Raw genomic sequence first — 18,449 nt, 5'->3', positions numbered from 1 at the left:
TGCAGAGGACTGGATGGGAAATTACATTTGCTCGTGCATTAAAAAACCATACAGCCTTGCAGTAACTCCCATTACAGATTCCCACTGACTTCATGAGAGAGAGAGAGCAACAGACTTTAACAAGTGCATGTTCTGCTCCACTGGAGTTAGGTTTCTCAAAAATCTTTCTCTAATACCATTTTCCTCCATTTTGTAACTTGATTATATCGAGGCATTCAGAGCAGAGGCTTTGCACATGTCCTCTCAAGCTAAGGTGAGTATTTCACACAAGAAACAAAGATCTGGTTAGTTTTTCTCTTTTGCAGAGTAATACAATAATAAAAAAACAACTTGCTGGTTTCACATGCTGCCGTCCCTTTGTACAGCCGTAAAAAAATGACATCTAGCAATGACAAATGAATCATAATCTCATTGGGGATTTTAAAAGGATCAGCATCAGACAGAGTGGGGTCTAAGATAACCTAGGTGCACTTGGACAAAATGTGAGAGTGCTGCAGCAATTAAAAAAAATCAAATGAAATTAAATACAAACACACCTATTAAAATAATGTTCAAGTTTTGGACACAGTGGACAAAAGCTGCCACCTCAAATTATGGCTGAGCTCCTCTATTTTTAATACATTCCCTTCTGAGTGCCCTCTTTAGTGTCTTCAGTGGAAGGGCTTGCTCTGAAACATTAACAGCACATAACAGGCAATTTTCAAAAGCATATAACAGAGTCAAGAGACTGACACCTTTGAATAAGCTACAGATGCCTGTCTTTTTGAGGAAAAATATTTGGTTCCAGAAACATTTGTGTTTCTTAGCTATAATCTTTCTCTACTGAAAAACATCTGCCATCCTACTGTTCATACTCTGTTATTTTATATTTACCCATCATAAATGGATAAGCAAAAGGGAAGAAAGTTTCACCTGTGTTAATTATAGACGACCTCAAACATGCCTGTGAAGCCACAAACCAGTATTTAAGCTACAGCTGTGGGATGGAGGACAGTATCTCTATGTTTGTTGATGATTACTCTCCGGTTATGCGATCTTTCATTTGCTTCTCAATAAAAAGGGAAATGAAACCTTCCCATAAAACCCCAACAATAGATGGCAGCAAACAAAAACCCAACCCCAAATTCATAACAACCATAACAAATGCAAAACAATCATAACCATTCCTGCATTTAGATTACACAAATTAGGAGTCTGCCTAAAACCAGCAAAAAATCAAGATCAACTCCATGGTTCTGTACTGTTGTAGAAACCATCTTATTTTTACCACATCCTTTCCTCTTGTTTTTACTTCTCTTTCCTAGGTTTAAGTTCAAAGACATCTCAGGGACAGGTGGGAGGGGATGTGAAGAGGGAGAAAGGAAGTAAAGAATTGTCCCACTCACAGTGTTAGCTCTTCTGTCTTTTCAGGATGCTCACGCTGGGATTTCCCCATTTAGCTGCTGCTTTCCATTCTAAACATAAAGGCACAAAACCAGCCCTTCAGAACTGAATCAATTCTCCATCTAAAGATCGGGACTGTGCTTTCTAATTACAGATATGCATTTGGCTTAGAAAGTGCGAGATACGCAAAGACTTCAAAGGTGACAGAGTATGAAAGAGAGATGGAAAACAGACCTAATCCACAGACTAGAAAAATCAATGAAAAGGCTTCCAGCGATTTTAATGGGGCAAATTTCATCATGCTTTCATGTTTGGTTTGCAAATTTTTGTTATAGTAGAATCTTAACTTGTATTTTTCCTCAAACATTCATATATTCTTAACATGTAAATTACTTCTTGAACCCTATATCAAATATTTATAAATGCTAAACTAGGTACAAAGTGAAACGCATTTGGGAAAGTGGAGCAGAGGGAGGTTTAGCTGCACTAATGGATATTGCATTAATGCTTAGCATCAAGGAAGGCTGACTGCCATTAACAAGAAATCTCATTACAAACATGATTTCACGCCTCATAACATATCCGTAGATCTATTTACTGTCCATCTCTCTCTCTTGAACATACACACAAAGATAACTATAGACAGAAAATCCAAAGCATTGCATATACTTAGTCGTTTCTTCTCAAGTTAAAAAAAGCCCAAAACCAACACACAACCCCCAACCAAACAACACAACACCAAAAAAAATCTCAAAGAAGCAGAAAATTCACAGCATGGCTCATTAGAATGAAATTATTTTACGATCTCACTTCTGTCATAAATGACTTAAGATACTTTCCAGACTTTAACCTAATCAAAAGCCTGCTCTGAGGATACCTAACGCACAAATGACATTACAACAAGCTTTCAAAGGAGCAGGGCTGAAGGACACTCTAGTAGCCTACCTGTTACTGGGGGGGGGAGAGGGGGTGTTGAGAGAATATGGTATTTCCTCTGGGTTTTTCTCTGCTGCTCTTCAAAAAATGCAGGATCAAGATCCCTTTTCTCTGTGACAGTTGGCAGAGCGAGGAGTGGGGAAAAAGAGCACTGACCATATCTTGGAGCTCTAAACAGCAGGGATGCATTATTCAACCTTCCACATAATGCCATAGAGATCAGCAGAAGGAATGTCCTAGCTTGCAAAGTGGGATTTACTTATTTATTGTAGGCATAATGCTCAAGCACCTCTGTTCCCCACTGGTACAGCACATATGGCTGTACAACAGCTGCGATGCTCAAGAGAAATATGGACAGGAAGCAACGCACTGGTCGAAATGCACTGATGGAACTTAAATAGGTCAAGTTTTTCTAGTACTAACTGGAATTTAGCCAGGAACATGAGGTCAGGTCAAAAAGCTCTGAAATACTTTCCTATAGTCCTTGTATTCTTCAATGGATAGACTCACAAACCAAGTGAGACTGCACATTTTACCATGTCCCCAAATGGCGTAATTAGTTATTGGCTCAAAAATTGCAAGGCAAAAATCAGTTTCCAAGGCATTGAACCGACTGTCCCAAATTTGTCTATCAGTCTAGACAGGCTTGAGCAGGTTAAGCAGAGTATTTGACCAAGTGAATGCTTGGATGCTGGCAAAGCAGCTTTCACTCTGATGAGGCTCCAGAGGCTTTCTGTGCTCCTTTCTACTTTCTGCCCCAGTGAGGTGCAACCAGCACTGGGGCACAAGGGATTTTTCAGCCATACCGAGGGGTAAATCTCAGCTTGCAGATGTCTTGTGAGCTCTTTAAAAGCTATGCAGAACAGAGAGAACCAGACTTTGGAAAGGCTTGTTTGAAAGCCTCTCACCCAGTAAGCTACAGGATAGTCAATTTATCCATTGCTGGAAAGGGAAAGGGCTAAGGCTGGACTCTCTTGAATCTGTAGCTCAAACAAGTCCAGATGTTTTGAACCATGTTAATCTGTCCCTGACAGAATATATGAGGTGTTGAGGCTTTGACCTTAATTAATTAGAATGACCTCCTAGCACACTGGATTTTTCTAAAGTGGCAGTCTTTTTTTTGTTTGTTTTTTGGTTCTGAGCACCTCTATTTTCTAATGTGGCTCTTTGTAAACCATAAATGATTTCTCATTGGGTATTTCAGAGAGGTTTTTTCCCTGTCTTTGTTTGCTTCAGAAAGGCAGTAAGGAACAAGATTGCCTCTTACTGCACTGGGCTAAGACGAGTGCTGGAAGTTTTAATGAAAACACAGCAGCAGAGATGATGGGAAGTAGAAAGACCAAAGTTAACCACACAGAAAGGGGTTCAGGCAAAGTCACTCTTGCAGCTGCAGCAGTGGAGATATTTATGAGGACAAGTAAAAGCTACCAATTGCTAGAGCTCCATGGTCATATCTGAGTATGGGACCGAGCAAAAAATGGGCTGGTTGGGAATGTCAAGCAAGTGGTGAGAGACGGGGCTGCTTCCTCTCTTCCTCCCTCCCCTCCCCTTGGATTTCATGGAAACTCTGAGTTGGAGAACAAACGAACTAGGAAACAGTGAACACTATACCTCTGGAATCTAAGGCAAAGATTTGGAGTTATACATTCAAATTCTTGTATCTAGTTCTCTTCCCTTACTAAGTCTTCTTCATTAGTGTGCCATCCAGCATGGATGCCTAAGCAAAGCATGCCCATTCATATTGTCATCACCTCTACAGGATGAAAGAACAAAGCTGTAAGCCCAAAGAAGGGTGAAAAATGCCTCCCCAAAGGAAAAGAAACAAAAAAATTGCTGTTCTGGTACATCCACGTCAAGTAGACAGATTTAGCCAACTAAACAACATAGTATGCAAACCACAAGATTTTTGTAGAATCAAACCTATCCAGTCAGTGCAACCTCTCTTACCTCAGTAAGTTGCTGCTATGTCTCCTAGGTGTTTTAGTGACAAGCAGTCCAAGCAAAGCACAAAAAGCATCATCTAATGAGACTACTGACTTTGAAGAGGTGAGATACCACATTTTAACCCTTCTGCATGCATCCAAGATAAATACACACTAGGCTATCCATGGCTGTTCCATGCAAGAATCCTTGAACAGAGCTGAAAGAGTGTCAGATTAAATGGCAACAAAAAGAAACTGAATACTGTCCTCCTACCCACACTGAGCTTGCTTCCCCAGCTCTTAGCCTCACTGAAGGCAGCTGACAAATTCCCATTAAGTCTCTGAGGGTTTCCTGATTTTCCTTCTGCTTTGGGCACCACATACATCATGTTTTCAGCAGTGGGCTGTCTTGTTGAAGTCATGGATCACTGAGCCACAGCTGAAGACTTGTCTTCGCTGTTTTTTGCCCTTGGAGGCCAGTTACAAATGGTGGGTCAGGTGCAATTCTATTAAATGTGATAATCCGGTCAGAGCAGGCAGCCTGAATTTTCACCCACTGAAGATAAAGGGCTTTATCTCAAAATAAATAAGTTAAATAATAACATAACATTCATTTTGCTATAATTGCTATAAATGTATGGAAGATGTGATTGGAAGTACTGCAAGTTAGAGATATAAATGTTGTGCTTATAGGTAGACATATAAAATTAATAATATTCTCATCTATGGGGTTTCATATATTATTTCAGGGCTATTTCAAGGCTAACTTCCTGCAAGCTAGTTTATTAAATGTTAGGACAAATCCTAAGCAGCTTTTTTAATGCTTATATATTTCAACATCGCTGGGCCAGAGGATGAAAGCAATATCAGGCCCTTCATTTCTGTAAAGCAGTTGTAGAGCCTCACATGAAAGACACTTTGTCAAAGAAACTAACTTGAAGTCTTTGACTTCAGGTAACTCTCATTCATCAAAAAAAAAAAAAAAATCCAGTAACTTCAGAGGCAACTTTAGTGAATGCAGTCTTCAGGCTGTCATCTTTCAGTAATATTTTTAAGACAGAGCCAGCTCCTGAGGGACACTGAGTACCAGCAACTGACTTTGACTAGTTCTCTGTGTTCCCAGCTTCTCCCAGGATTTAAACTATGGACAAGAATGGCTTTTTTTCTAGGATGGCCTAATCCTTGCCTTGAGTATGTGGATATGTTAACTTTTACACCACCTGTATTTCTCTGGAAGCATGCCTGGGTCCCCACAGACCTTGTTGCATTGCATGCTGTAACAGAACCCTCCTCTTATTTTAGACAAGTACAGGTGGGAAGAGGAGATAACCTTTCTTTTTTTCTCTCACTGCAGCACCTCAGAGCAGTTTATTTCATTACAAACTGAGGATTTCCCTTTTTCTTTTAATCTTTAAAGAGCAGCATACGGTGCTGTGCTTTGAAACAAAACCAGAATTTCTGAAAGCCCCCATCCTACCACACACTACAGCCCATCCAGGACTTGTGCATTGTTTGGTATGAAGCCTGTGGACATTCAGTGGAAAAAGCGTCAGTGTCAAAAGCAGCATGTGGGGGATTCAGCAAGCAGCTCTCATTAGTGCAAATAAGAGCCTGGCTACTAAGCCTTCACACCTTTTTAAAGATGTTTCCTCTGTCTTTAATAGACATTTGCACAAATCTACTCTGGAGCCGAAGTCAAGCAGGCAAAAGTTTTAGCTGGGGAAAAAATAATCTTAGCCATTAGAACCCTGGCCCTTTTCCAGAACAGAGAGCATCTGGCCACCAGCTGTGTTTAGAGGACAGCAGGCATAAGGAACAGATCAGGGGAAAATCTGAGAAAGAACTAGACGGTGCTGAAATTTGTAATGAAAAGAATACCAGCTTCATCTGTGATGTCCAAAACCTTTGCCCTCCTACATTCCCCATCCTTTTCTCTTCCCAGTTCTTGAGCCCATTATTGGAAAATCGCCCTTTCAAGGAGGACACTGATACCCTTTCTGGGCTTGAGAAGGCATCCGGCAGGGCTCTAGAGTAAAAAAACTGGGAAGTGTGTAAACTGGCAGCACGTGAGGCAAAGTGGAAATGTGAGGAAATTCTGGAAACTAAGGGAGGACCGTGTAGTGACAGAAGGAAAGATCTGCCATGAGGCAGGGACAGGATGTCTGCAAGTCCTCAAATATTACAACATGGATTAGTATAAAAAAGACAAATGGAAAGGCACCTTCACTCATTACAGGTTGGAAAGTTATGATTAAAAAAGAAAATCACAAGCTTTTTCTAAGGATGTTGCATTTTTTTTCCATTTCACCAAGACTGGAGGCAATATTTTGCATCAAAATTTGTAAATTATTGCAACTCATACAAAGACTAAAGGAACAGAAGGCTTTTTGTTTTCTAAGATGATAACACCATGTCTCAAAAAAATGCTAATAAAATGCTCTGTTGAAAAGAGCCTTATCTGACAGGGATGGTATTCATGGACACCCACTGAAACTCACACTGATTTTCAGATTAAATTGACAACAGAGCCCTTCCCCTAGCCCCAGATTAATGGAATGAAGAATCCATGCATGAAGCCATGTATAATAAAGCTTGGAGATTATGAAATAGGCTAGAAGACAGGATCAGAATTGCAACTGATCTTGATGAAGTGGGGAAATTGCCCCGATTAGAGCAGAACAAATCTAATAAAGAGAAGTTGAAAGTGTTATACTTTGAAAGGTGTAGTAAACAAATGCACAAATAAAGATGGAACTCCTGGGAAGGCAGCAGTGAGTCCCTCAGGAATTATTAGACAGACTGGATCAAAGTCAGCCATGGGATATTCTTGTAGAAAATATCTGGGGATATATTTTCTGATATGCTTTACATAAACCACAGAGAACAGTTACCCTGCTTTGCTTATTACTGTATAAAGCTCCTGCTGCAGTACTGAAAATACGGAAAATGAGAAGTCGTGAGGGGACTGACAGCAAAAATCAGAGACCTAGAAAACACTAGCAAAGGAACTAGCAAAGACTATACTAGTGAGGCAAATAAGATAATTCCTTTCATACACAGAATAACCTTAAAAAAGATCTTGTAAGATCATCTGGTTTTCCTGTTAATCAGGGCTTGAAGGAAAAGTGACTCGATTGGCAGTGAAGAAATTCTGAATAGTCTCTTAGGAAAACCTTCTGATTATGAGGGTGGCGAAGATCATGGATCCCTGTGACTGGATGTATAAGAGCCTGCAAGCTGCACATTGTCTGACATGGCTCAGTTAGACCTCACCCAGCCTCACATGAGCAGAGGCACACTAAAATCACTTTCCAAGCTCTGGTTTGTGGATCCACAACAGTTTGCTGGCTGCTTCCAGGAGAAGTGAATGCCAGGGTTACACAGCCTGGCTCTTCTGCTGACAAAACTGATGGGGGTCACTGGTCAAAAAAGAATTGAAAATTACGACTCTTATTTTAAGGTTTCTTTCAGCTATACATCTATGATGATGGGATTTACCAGTATTTTTGAAGGGAAAAAGTTATTCCTGTATAAATCCATAGCCACAATCCCTACCTGTAACAGTTTTGTATGACAACTTCTTGGGGTTTGTCCTCTCCTACCATTTGCCAGACACCAGCAAAGTGGCAGCAGTGGGTGCCACACTTCCAGCCATCTTGATCCACAAGCCCAGGAAGGAGCACACGGGGACACACGAGGGCATGGGCTGGCACAGCTCTGCTGCAGATGGACGCTGAGTGTGTTTGGAGGCAGCTGCACTCTGTCACATCTGCCTCTGAGTGCCCAAACACAGTGACCACTCCACATACAGCCACCAAAGGCCCTACTAAGCCCTTTATTGATGAAAGAAAACTACTGAACGTTACCACAGATACTCTCAACTCACCAGAAGAAAGACTAGCATGGAGTTATCAGTGTTTCCTTCCTATTTAAGATCACGATTATTGTTTGAAAAACTTTGCTATTTTAAACCATGAAGCTGCGGGGTGAGGTCTGCTGCTACCTAGTTATCACTGGCATGGAAGCATGGGCTTCCATGGATGAGGAGGCACACCAAACAACAAGCACCCTTGTGTGTTGTTGCTGTTGCATCAACTACGGTCTGGCGCTTCTCTACAATTGCAACACAGAACTTGCCATTACTTAAATGTTTCGGACAACATCTTGTGTCAACATCTATGCAGGAAAAAAAAGTGTAATTGACTGACATGTTGTGTCTCTGCAACATTATTGGCAGTTTAGGTATTTTGTAATTTGTTGCAGAAACTGTACAAGACCAAGCATAAAGGAGGATTTACACCTTAGTCATAAAACAGCTTCCTACTATGTTGATAACAAAAGCCAAAACTGTGTTTTCTGAGGATGTCAAAAGCTATCAACACGGAAGGGCACCTGATGTAGATGCTTCAACAAAATAAAAAGAGGTTAACATTCACTGTCAAAGTAAAACTTCTAAATTTTCTGAATGGCAGTCTAGAAAGTAAGTATATTAATGTCACTTTGTCATGGAGAAGGCAACATCTTTGCCTACTTCTTGCCGTGGCTTGCAGAGACAGAGCATCAGGAACGTGGCACATAGCAGATTTGTCTCGCTAACAATATGCTGCAAAATAAACAAAGCTTTGACATTTTAAATCACATCCCCATCCCACCCCACCCAAGCCCTGCACTTGTAGATAACCTATACATTCTCAGGATACAGTGAGGAATCATTCTATAGTACATATTTAATTATAATTTAAAAAAGTCTAACTCAGACAACAATCTCTGGACAGTAGCAAAATATCCACACATTACTCAAGTAAAGATCTGTTATTATCCCTTCACTGCAACAAACAGAAATCAGCACCTCGAGAAGGAGCTCCAGGGGTATCATATCACAGCCAATCACACCAAATAAAAAAATATGCTAATTTCACAAATGAAGTTTAACAAGAAGTAACATTGCATTTGTCTTGGCAAAACAAAGCACGAACATAACATTTCACAGGTACAGTTACCATGCAAACGCATGTTTGTTGAGTTTGTCATTGTTTTTAACCCCAAATCATGAGTAGCATGCAGTTCTTCTGCCCCCCCCAACTACTGTATTAGAGATAGTCTGGGTAATGTACCTCTTTGGTGTAACCATAGCCTGTTAGGCAAGATTATACCACCCTAGGAAAGAATACAAGCAAAACTTGATCATATGTATGTTTACACAATGTACATTTTACCATTTAAAAAAACAAAACATGTTACATAGATTCTCAAACACAGCTCTGTTGAAAATGAAATTTTAAGCTTAAGAAATAGTTTTTAAACTACAAGGCCACCCCATTTTTTATGAACAATTTAAAAAGTTCCCACCCCTAAAAATCTGCCAGTATATTTCCTCAACTGCAACAGTCTTACCCACTCTCTAATACAGCTGTGATCTTTGCTTGACAGCAAGAACAGTTCTTACATTTCTCAAATGCATGAGATAATGGGACTCCGGGACAGATACAGTTCTTAAATGTGTAACACTGGAACAAATCTGACTTAAATGATTAATTGGTCAATTCAGGTGTTCCCCGGCACTACCCTTCAAGGCAGGGGCTTCTGCTGTTCACTGATGTGAGTTCTGGCTTTTGTTGGCATCAAGATCCACAAAGAGGCTTATGTTCAGGATTTGAGTACAGTAGCAATTTACCAGAAACTCTTGTACCCAGTTTGCTCAAAACCATGGAGGAACTTGGTTTTCTGTATTCTCTCATCCAAACAGGGATACAGCCCCAGCGCAGCACCTTTGGCCAAAGCAGAACTATTTGGATGCGAAGTAGAATTTCTTAAATTTTCTTTTTTGTAGTTGTTTAAGCAACTGCAACAGGTTTAAGCAACTGCAACAGCAGACTTAACTTGTAGGGTCTTTTATCAGAGGGTTACCATCTTCCTCAGCTTTACACAACGGAGCCCTTTGAAGAAGACAAATGAATTGACTGAATCCTTGTGGCCAACGTCCTCTGTAAGTCCTCTAGTACATTTTGACCAGATGTTTCTCCATTCTTGTCATACAATAGCTGTTTGAAAGCTTCATTTTCAATGAGGACCATCATATTTTTGAGAAAGTAGCCTTCACAATAGGAAGATAGTTCTGTGACGCCGAGAAACTACAAGAAGTGAAATTAGAGAAAGATAACCAATCTGATAAAACCTAATCAGCAAATACAGTGCATAAGAGCTGCACACAAACAAATACACAAGCTCAGCCTTTTAGACAGGCACAGTAACACTTACAGATACGAATGCATGAAGGGGAAGGAGTTAATCAAACAGTATTTTATGCTGATGATTCCTATAATAATTCCATGTTAAAAGACTGTGGTTGTTGGGACAACAAAATTCCACGGGCTGAAGCTTTGCTCCCTTGGAAATTGATGGGAGTTCTGCCACAGAGTTTACCAGACCCATGATTTCACATTAGAAGTTACACCCTAAAACTACGGGTTTGGGAAAACATTACACAGCAAGTTTCAAGAATGCCATCCTCAGCAAGGATGGGACATATGACTGTAGTAAGCTGTCATGCAAAACTTCACACTTTGAGGAATCTTTGGAGGAGAAATGGAAACAATCAGCCATTGAAAAAATCTCCCCAGAGTAGTGGTGGATTTCCCAGCACTGGACACTTTTAAGATTCAGGCAGATAGAATGCTGGGCTATCTTGCCTAGACCATACTTTTGCCTAGAAAGGTTGGACCAGATGATCCTCGAAGTCCCTTCCAACCTGATATTCTACAATTCTATAACTGCAATTTTAAGAATGGAAAGTCCATAGGGATATTAATACTTTCCATTCAGCTTTTATTTGTAAATATAACCAAATTCACATTCTCTGACCTTCCTACCAGTACCTCAGCTCTTTAATCCAGGGTTTCAAACTCTTATTCCTGCATCTGCTACTACAAAGTGCATCACCTTGCTAAACATTGTTCTACAATCTAGGCCCCTGCCACAGATAGCTTCCCAAGTCTGTGCTCACACCATGTTATTCCAGCAAATCGTGTCTTTCTCTCAATCATGACAAAGGCTATGCTCCAGGTTTCTCTGGGCCAACCTGCTTGCACCTTCCCATCTGGAAAGACAGGTCCCAGCATTGCCCGAGTGCCTGCAGATGAGCTTGTAAAGTAGCAAGGACAAGAAAGGTGTCCCTGACCACAGCAGGGTGGTTGCAACTAGATGATCTTTTAAGTGTCCCTTCCAATCCAAACCATTCTATGATGATTCTAGGAAGGAAAAGAAATGGTACCTACAACAGCATCAGGTCACTCAAAACCTGCTCCTGGCTGATGAGGTGGTTCCTGGCTTCAATGCCTGCTCACCTTATTCCCATTCTCACTAGGGTCTATCACAAGCTCTTCTCCACCTCAGAGAGCAACATGGAAAGGCAGACGGATGGCTGACAAGCTGTGCTGGAGCTGCGTGTGAGCTCTCCTGGCTCATCAAGACCATCTGGCCTCTTGCGCCACACGACATCATCTCACACTCACATAACAAACAAATGAGGCTACCCTGTGATGGGAGCACTGGAAAGAATGATCTGTGCTCAGATTAATCACACGCATCGGGAGCAAAAAGACAAAGCATCTTCTATGCTCTTCTAGCGTAATAGAGTGGTATCTGAACTAGCTTTAAATGTGTGAGTTCAGGCCCCAGAAATCTTCTGGATATAGCAGTATGAAGCTTAGCCATGGTAATTCACTGGAAGCTGGGTAAATTAGCCCATGCAGTGCTTTAGGGTGATGTGGCTTAATTCCAGAAGTCAAAGTTTCATTTACAGCTAGCTTGGCTATCTCTGCAATGTCCCATCCACATCAGTGCAAACATGACTCTGGCTGTAAAAACCTCTCAAGTACACCATTTCCACAGCCTCCACTGAAAGATGCAGGCACAAAAAAAATTGCAGGCTGGGGCTCTTATAGGCAAACCAGGAGTTGAATTTAGCCACTGGGTCTGTTCAGTCCCAGCACCAGCAGTGTACCAGTCCCTCAAAGAGGTCTAAAGCTCCATGTAAGAATTTTCTTCAATCAGCTGTAAATAACAGCCACTTTTCACAATTCAAAGAAAACATGTGATTTTAAACCAGAATTATTAATTTTACTAACAGTAATACAAATTGAGAAATTCCCACATGAGCTAGAAGATAAATCAAATATTTTTCAAAAGATTCCTGCACTGTAATTTTTTTCCCATTACAATAAATGGACCTGCAGATATACCTAATTTCTTATTTTTATAGGTGGAACTTTGTGCTATTTTAAACACTGATTGCATGTTATCTGTACCTCAAGACCTAACATTACTATTCTCTGTAGGAAATACCTGAGGATGGGAATGGAGGTCAGATCTGCAGGGGTTTGGAGCGGGATTACTCTGTTCAATCAAACCTCCATGTCACAATGCATCAGTTTATCTTTTGTATAGACCATGTAAGTTACAGAAAAAAATATTTCATTGCACTTATTTGTGTATCATTTCCATCTTCCAAGTGAAAGTCTAACTACTACTACACCTGAGGAGGAGAAAAACTGAAACTAATCAATGTGGCAACAACCTCTATCAATGTGTGAAAATAGGTTTTCTGGGTCAAAAAATGCCATGCTTTTTGTCTAATGACTTAGGCCACCTCACAAGCTAAGTATATAATTTGATTCCAATAAGAAGCTCTCCAAGACATAAAATTCTCATTACCATCCTTGCAGGGCTCTGAGCCACTGAACTTCCACAACAAGGCATTTTCATATATTGACAAGCTGTCACCAGCATTGAGTGTATCCCCCCAGTGGGCTCCAGGCAGGAGGAAACAGGTAATTTTAATGGGAAAATGCAGCTTGAAAGGTGAAAGCAGAGGTGTCTTCTTCACTTAGGTGATTCCTGTTGAATCAGCTCAGCAGTTTGGGTTGCCATGAATAAGGGATAGGTCTTGCACACACTGATACACTCAAACTGAGTTTGAACTGCATGGGGAAGGGGGTGAGAAGGTGCCACCTTACAGTTATACTACATGATTTAAGACTGTCACTATGCTATGTACCTATTAGCTAGTCAATCCCAGTAAATGAATGACAAATCTTAAACACATAACAAACACACTAAGCATATGATATATATATATATATATATGTGTCACTACTTGTCATAAAACTGACCTACGACTATGACGACAGACACATATCATGCAAGCGTATGCAGTTATTTTTACCTTGGCATGATTATAAATATCCACGCAGTTTTCTGTATTAATGCTTTTTGCACAAATGATCTCACAGTGTCGTTGTAAAGCTTCAAGCTGGAAAAATTTAGCAGCAGAGAGAAGCTAAAAAAAAACAAAAGGCACGGGAAAAAATAGTCAAAAACTGCTGAGCGATACAGAATCAGAGTTTGATTCTTTACTGTGTCATTATATTTTTTTCTCTGTCCCTGCTCAAGTTAGCATGAAAGTACTGACAAAAAGTCAGAATGAGAAGATTGCTTAGTTGCTTCCACCCTCTGCAGGTCCCCTCTAGATCACACTTTGGGAAGCTGTACACGGAGAGACCACCACGGGCTGCTCAGATATACATGCTGACTTTGGAATGGGGTGAGGAGTGGGGGGTGTATGAGAGAGAAAAAGGAAACAGCAGCTTCAAGAATATTTTCACACTTTGCAAACATGACTCTGCAAGAAGGGACCTGCAATTGCATTCCCAAAAAACAAGGTTACGGTTCAATCGTTCCAAAAATCTGGCTGAAACAGAGCACCTGGCCTGGATGTGGGGACGTCAGCAGAAGGGTCAGGACCAAGAGTATAGAGGAATTCAAACCAGATGATGATGACCATCCTGGGCAGTCTTAACAATCTAGGGAGGCAATAAAACTCAAATCTGTCACCTCAGCAGGCTCAAGGAAATGGAATCAGATCTCCATATGCTCCTTGTTCTAGCTTGTGAGCAGCTGTAAGGTAATGTCTAGGCCACAGAAGCTGAAACACTGTCTGGCACTACTGTCTGAAGTGAGTGCACAGAGGGATACAATGCAAAGGTGGGAACCAGCTCGGTGTGGGGCACTGCCTAGTTAACATGCACATTAGTCTCATGTGCCTGTACCACTGCTCTACCATGGCTCTGCTGACACCAGCACTTCAGCTGACCTCCCTCTTTGGCCCTGCATCCCCTCTATGGTTATACTATCTGGACTGGCACTGTTCTGGGATCTCTGTACACCAATAGGGTGAAAATGGCTTAAATTTTGAGTTCTCCAACTGATTTCAGTAGTGCTAAGATTTCCTCTATTGCCCCCACTCTGTCCTTTTACAGTGGGGAAAAGGCATTTCACTTTCTGTCTTTCCATGGTGGGTCATTGGCTCTGGCTCTCTGCTCTGCCTTAGGAAGCAGGCTGGGGTTCTCCACTGCTCGACACCCAGCCATACCTTAGGCCAAGCTGTTTAGGTGTTTAAATAGCACTTATTCATGTATTCACGCCTTTATACAGTCCTTATTATGTAGGACTGCATGACAAAAAGCTATCTTGTGAATCCCAAAGGGACTCTCATGCTTCTAGTCAGAAGCACTAGGGAACTAACAAAACCCTGAAACTTCCATGACATTATTCTGACTTCTCCTATGCAGTCTGCTCAAGCTCTACTTTAATACCATAAATAAATCCAAGTGCTGGAAATCTGCAGTGTTGATGTGATAGCAGCCAGCTGGCCTCAATTATGAATTGCAGCAAAGATTTCTGTGGAGTATTTCTGGTGCTTCTTGTTATCATATTTGTAATAAGGCAAGTTGCTAAATGCAGTTTTGAAAGATAAAGCCAAATCCTATTCCAGCTGCCTCTGTGGCTCAAGCAGTCATGTGCTGGTTTGTAATTACTTTAAACTGTGAGGAACCGTGACCAGATCTGTTATCAACAGATCAATCAATCAGTCATACATTCTCGAGTCACAGAAATTTTGAAATGTCACAAAAGTAGAGCAAGCTGCCAGCTGAACTGCAGCACAGGCTTTCTAACAGCCTAGGTGATAACACACATGTCTCTATAAAGCCGCTGCACTGCCTAGTGTAAGACTCCATATTTCAGAAAAGGTTAGAAATTCAGGAGTTCTTTCAAAACTATGAGTGAAATAGAGAATTAGTGAACTTTTCCTATATAAAGCCAGTGTGGATATGCTTAGTTAAAAATCCACTGCCTGCACTGGAGAGGGATAATTTCAGTCCTGACCAGTTCCATCCTCTCTGGTTGCCAGACAGTAGTGCCATAGGGAGCAGTGTCATAGCAATAGGATACGAGGAAATGAAATGAAGTTGTGCCAGGGGAAGTGCAGATTAGACATTAGGAAAAGGTTCTCCACTATGAAGGTGGTCAGCCACTGAACAAGCTTCTCAGAAAAGTGGTCATGGCACCAAGCCAGAGTTCAAGGTGCATCTGGATGACACTGAGTGAAATGGTTTAGTTTTATATAGTCCTGCAAGGAGCATGGAGTTGGACTTGGTGATCCTTATGGGTCCCTTCCAACTTGAGATATTCTATGACTCTATGATCTTGGTGGCAGAGAGTAACACAGATTATAGTTTTATTCAGGAAATCATCATATGATTGAAATTCAACTGAACCATGACTCTGGTCCGATTTCTCTCACAGTTAAAGCCCATGAATTCTCCCATGTGAGGAACCAAACTGGATATTTTTAATGCTGCTGAGATAGATCTGAACATGTAAGCCTGAGCTAATTAACCAAAAGTAAAGAGTGTGGCAGAGGGAATCTGACTGGCCCTGCTGGAGCAGAGCACCTCATCTATCAGGCTGAGAGAAAGAGAGGATCGAACACTATGCTGCTGGGAGTTGCTTCCGGATTTTGGTAACACCAGCTTTGCCACTAACCAGATATTTTTCTTTCAGATACTTTTCCACTTGATGATGATAATTTTTCTACTCTTTTTTCTCTGACAGTCAACTTCATACTGGTAAAAGTTATCATAATGGGTGACCAGCAAAGAAAAAGACCGAGTGTCTCCCACAGGACTGCAGAAGCCTGGGCACTCCAAGTGAGGCACTTCTGGCTCTTACAGGAATGCTCATTGTGGCCTTGGGTGAATGGTACACAGATCACTTAGCATTGCTTACACTGCAATTAAGATAAATGTCTCTTACCTCCATAATTTCATTATTTTTAATCAGGAGTGACTCTGCACCTCCATAATAAAGATACTGCATAACCAGCTGTAATAAAACAAAGGGAGTGTTTATAAAAAGCAATGCAAGACATCAGGGAACAGGGGGTGATGTAAAGGCTGCAGGTAATACCCGAGGCTCTCCCAACACCACCAAAAAATTATAGACAAAACTGGCTCAAACCTCCTGATTTCAAGATATGCTTGGCTAGTCTCTGCAAAATTCAATGTCTCCTTTTCACAGGTAGTGTAATGTCTCAGCCCTGATCCTCAAATTGTCTGGACTTTCTGGTGAGCTCCAAACAGTTTTCAGGAAACTGATAAATTCAGTCTGAGTTTTCAGTGTATTTCCCCGTAGGTTAAGTACATCACTGATTCAGGCAAATATAGCATATACAATAGTTACTCCTTTATTCCTTCCCAAGCAATGGCACCCCCATCTTCACCCAGCTGTGTGTGGGCATGCATGGATGATGAGAAAGAGAGGGGGAGGCTTTGCACTGTAATACAAGCCAGCTAAGATCCCTCTGCAGGATGCTTCCAGCAAGCCTAAAGTTATTGTAGGCAGCTGGGAATTATTTGCAGTGATAACAGTCGATTTATGGAACTGTCTGAGCTCTGAGTCAACTGAAGGGAAGCATATACATGTATGTATACACTACAGGTATGTAAAACAAGCGTTTTCTCTATGTGTTCATGGCAAAAAAATTGATTGGAGAATACTGCAAAAGAAGGGAATGAACTGTGTCTCTTCCAAGCCTGTCCATTAAGTACAGAAAGAGCCAACTACAGAAAAAAGCATCAGGTGCTTTGTCTGCATAGCCCATGTAAGTGAAATGCACGTTATTGTATCCACTCAGGAACAACGTTTGCAATCAATAGCACTCTGCAGCTTAGTGTACGAAGGGAAATGAAACCTGTGGTCGTGAAACCACTACTCTGAGCTATGTGTTTATCAAATACATATGTACTAATTTGCACAGGGCATGTACGATGTTCCTCTTACAAGTTCCATTCAAATTCAACGTGAGAACTGACTTTACCTGAAAGATGGGGTACTTCACATAGTTGATCTCAATACAAGTACTATCAGATGAGGGCTTGCTAGACAGCAGTGCTTTAAACCTAAATAAAAAGGAGCAAAATTGAATAGCCAGCCCAATTTCCTCTGTGAAAAAGTATGGCAAAAACTACAAAAGTGTAGAGGAAGGATGGCACCAACTTTTGCAGAAACAGTACACTGAAATGAATGGATTTGTCACCAAAAAGCATCAAGATTTAGACACTGACATAAAGTTCAAAGCAAAAGGAAGAAGCCTTTCTCTAGGAGATTTTCATTTGAAATTTTTGAAAAATACATCTAATGTAGCAATAGAATAAAATGTACATTGGAAATTCAGAGTCTGTAAAGATGCATACCACAAAACCAAATTTTTTTTTCTTGGAGGTAACATGACCTTTTAGGAGACTTGCAACATTTAAAACCTGCACAGTTTCCTTTTTTGAAGGTTAAATTCTGGACTATGTCCATTATACTGCTTTAAAAAGTATTTTGGAACAAACTGTTAAAACAGCTAAACTAAGACTTTTAATGCTTCTATGCAAGCTCAATACAACTGTGTAAGAAGAGGCAGGAAGAAAACTAGATAGGTTGCTGTTCCCTAATAATCAAAACCGGAAATTCAGACACAAGTTTCAGGAAAAAAAATGTATTTTAAGTTAATAATTGCAGATTTATGTGAGATGTACACATATGTAACAATCTACTTCTCAAAACCAGATATTCTCATTGATCAAGTGGTGAAAATGGGAAATGTGCTGCCAGAAACATCTGCCCTTCTACTTCGTCTCTTTGATAATTCATCTGACCTTCCAGTGGTAGTTCAAAGCTCAGCTCATCTATCAAGACCAGCATTTGCTGGATGGTAACCTTTTCCATATAATGACTGCATTTTATTAATTAAAATATGGATAACAATTTACTTGCTTTCACTAGTGTCAAACTTTATTATGAACATAATCTAGTAGGCTTAAA

The 18,449-nt window shown here is 40.7% G+C and overlaps 1 protein-coding gene across 5 annotated transcripts in view; it reads right to left on the bottom strand.

Annotated features, from left to right (window-relative positions):
• BTBD11 (BTB domain containing 11) overlaps positions 1-18,449 on the bottom strand; it is a 193,807-nt gene that overhangs the window by 11,633 nt on the left and 163,725 nt on the right. For 3 of the 5 annotated variants that reach the window (XM_027653516.1, XM_027653535.1, XM_027653545.1), the window contains 4 exons: positions 17,458-17,539; positions 16,395-16,463; positions 13,465-13,578; positions 8,913-10,372 (listed from right to left, as the gene is read on the bottom strand). In XM_027653516.1, coding sequence (XP_027509317.1) covers positions 10,163-10,372; positions 13,465-13,578; positions 16,395-16,463; positions 17,458-17,539 — 475 coding nt within the window. In that variant the 3' untranslated portion in view covers positions 8,913-10,162. Of the gene's footprint in view, positions 1-8,912; positions 10,373-13,464; positions 13,579-16,394; positions 16,464-17,457; positions 17,540-18,449 lie in introns of those variants that run through there. The other 2 variants (XR_003529321.1, XM_027653526.1) reach the window with 1 other exon arrangement.

This window comes from Corapipo altera, unplaced genomic scaffold, assembly GCF_003945725.1.
Source record: "Corapipo altera isolate COAL_440 unplaced genomic scaffold, ASM394572v1 1, whole genome shotgun sequence".
Taxonomy (NCBI): domain Eukaryota; kingdom Metazoa; phylum Chordata; class Aves; order Passeriformes; family Pipridae; genus Corapipo; species Corapipo altera.
Note: the sequence above shows the minus strand (reverse complement) of the source record. Positions and strands in the feature narration are given on the sequence as shown.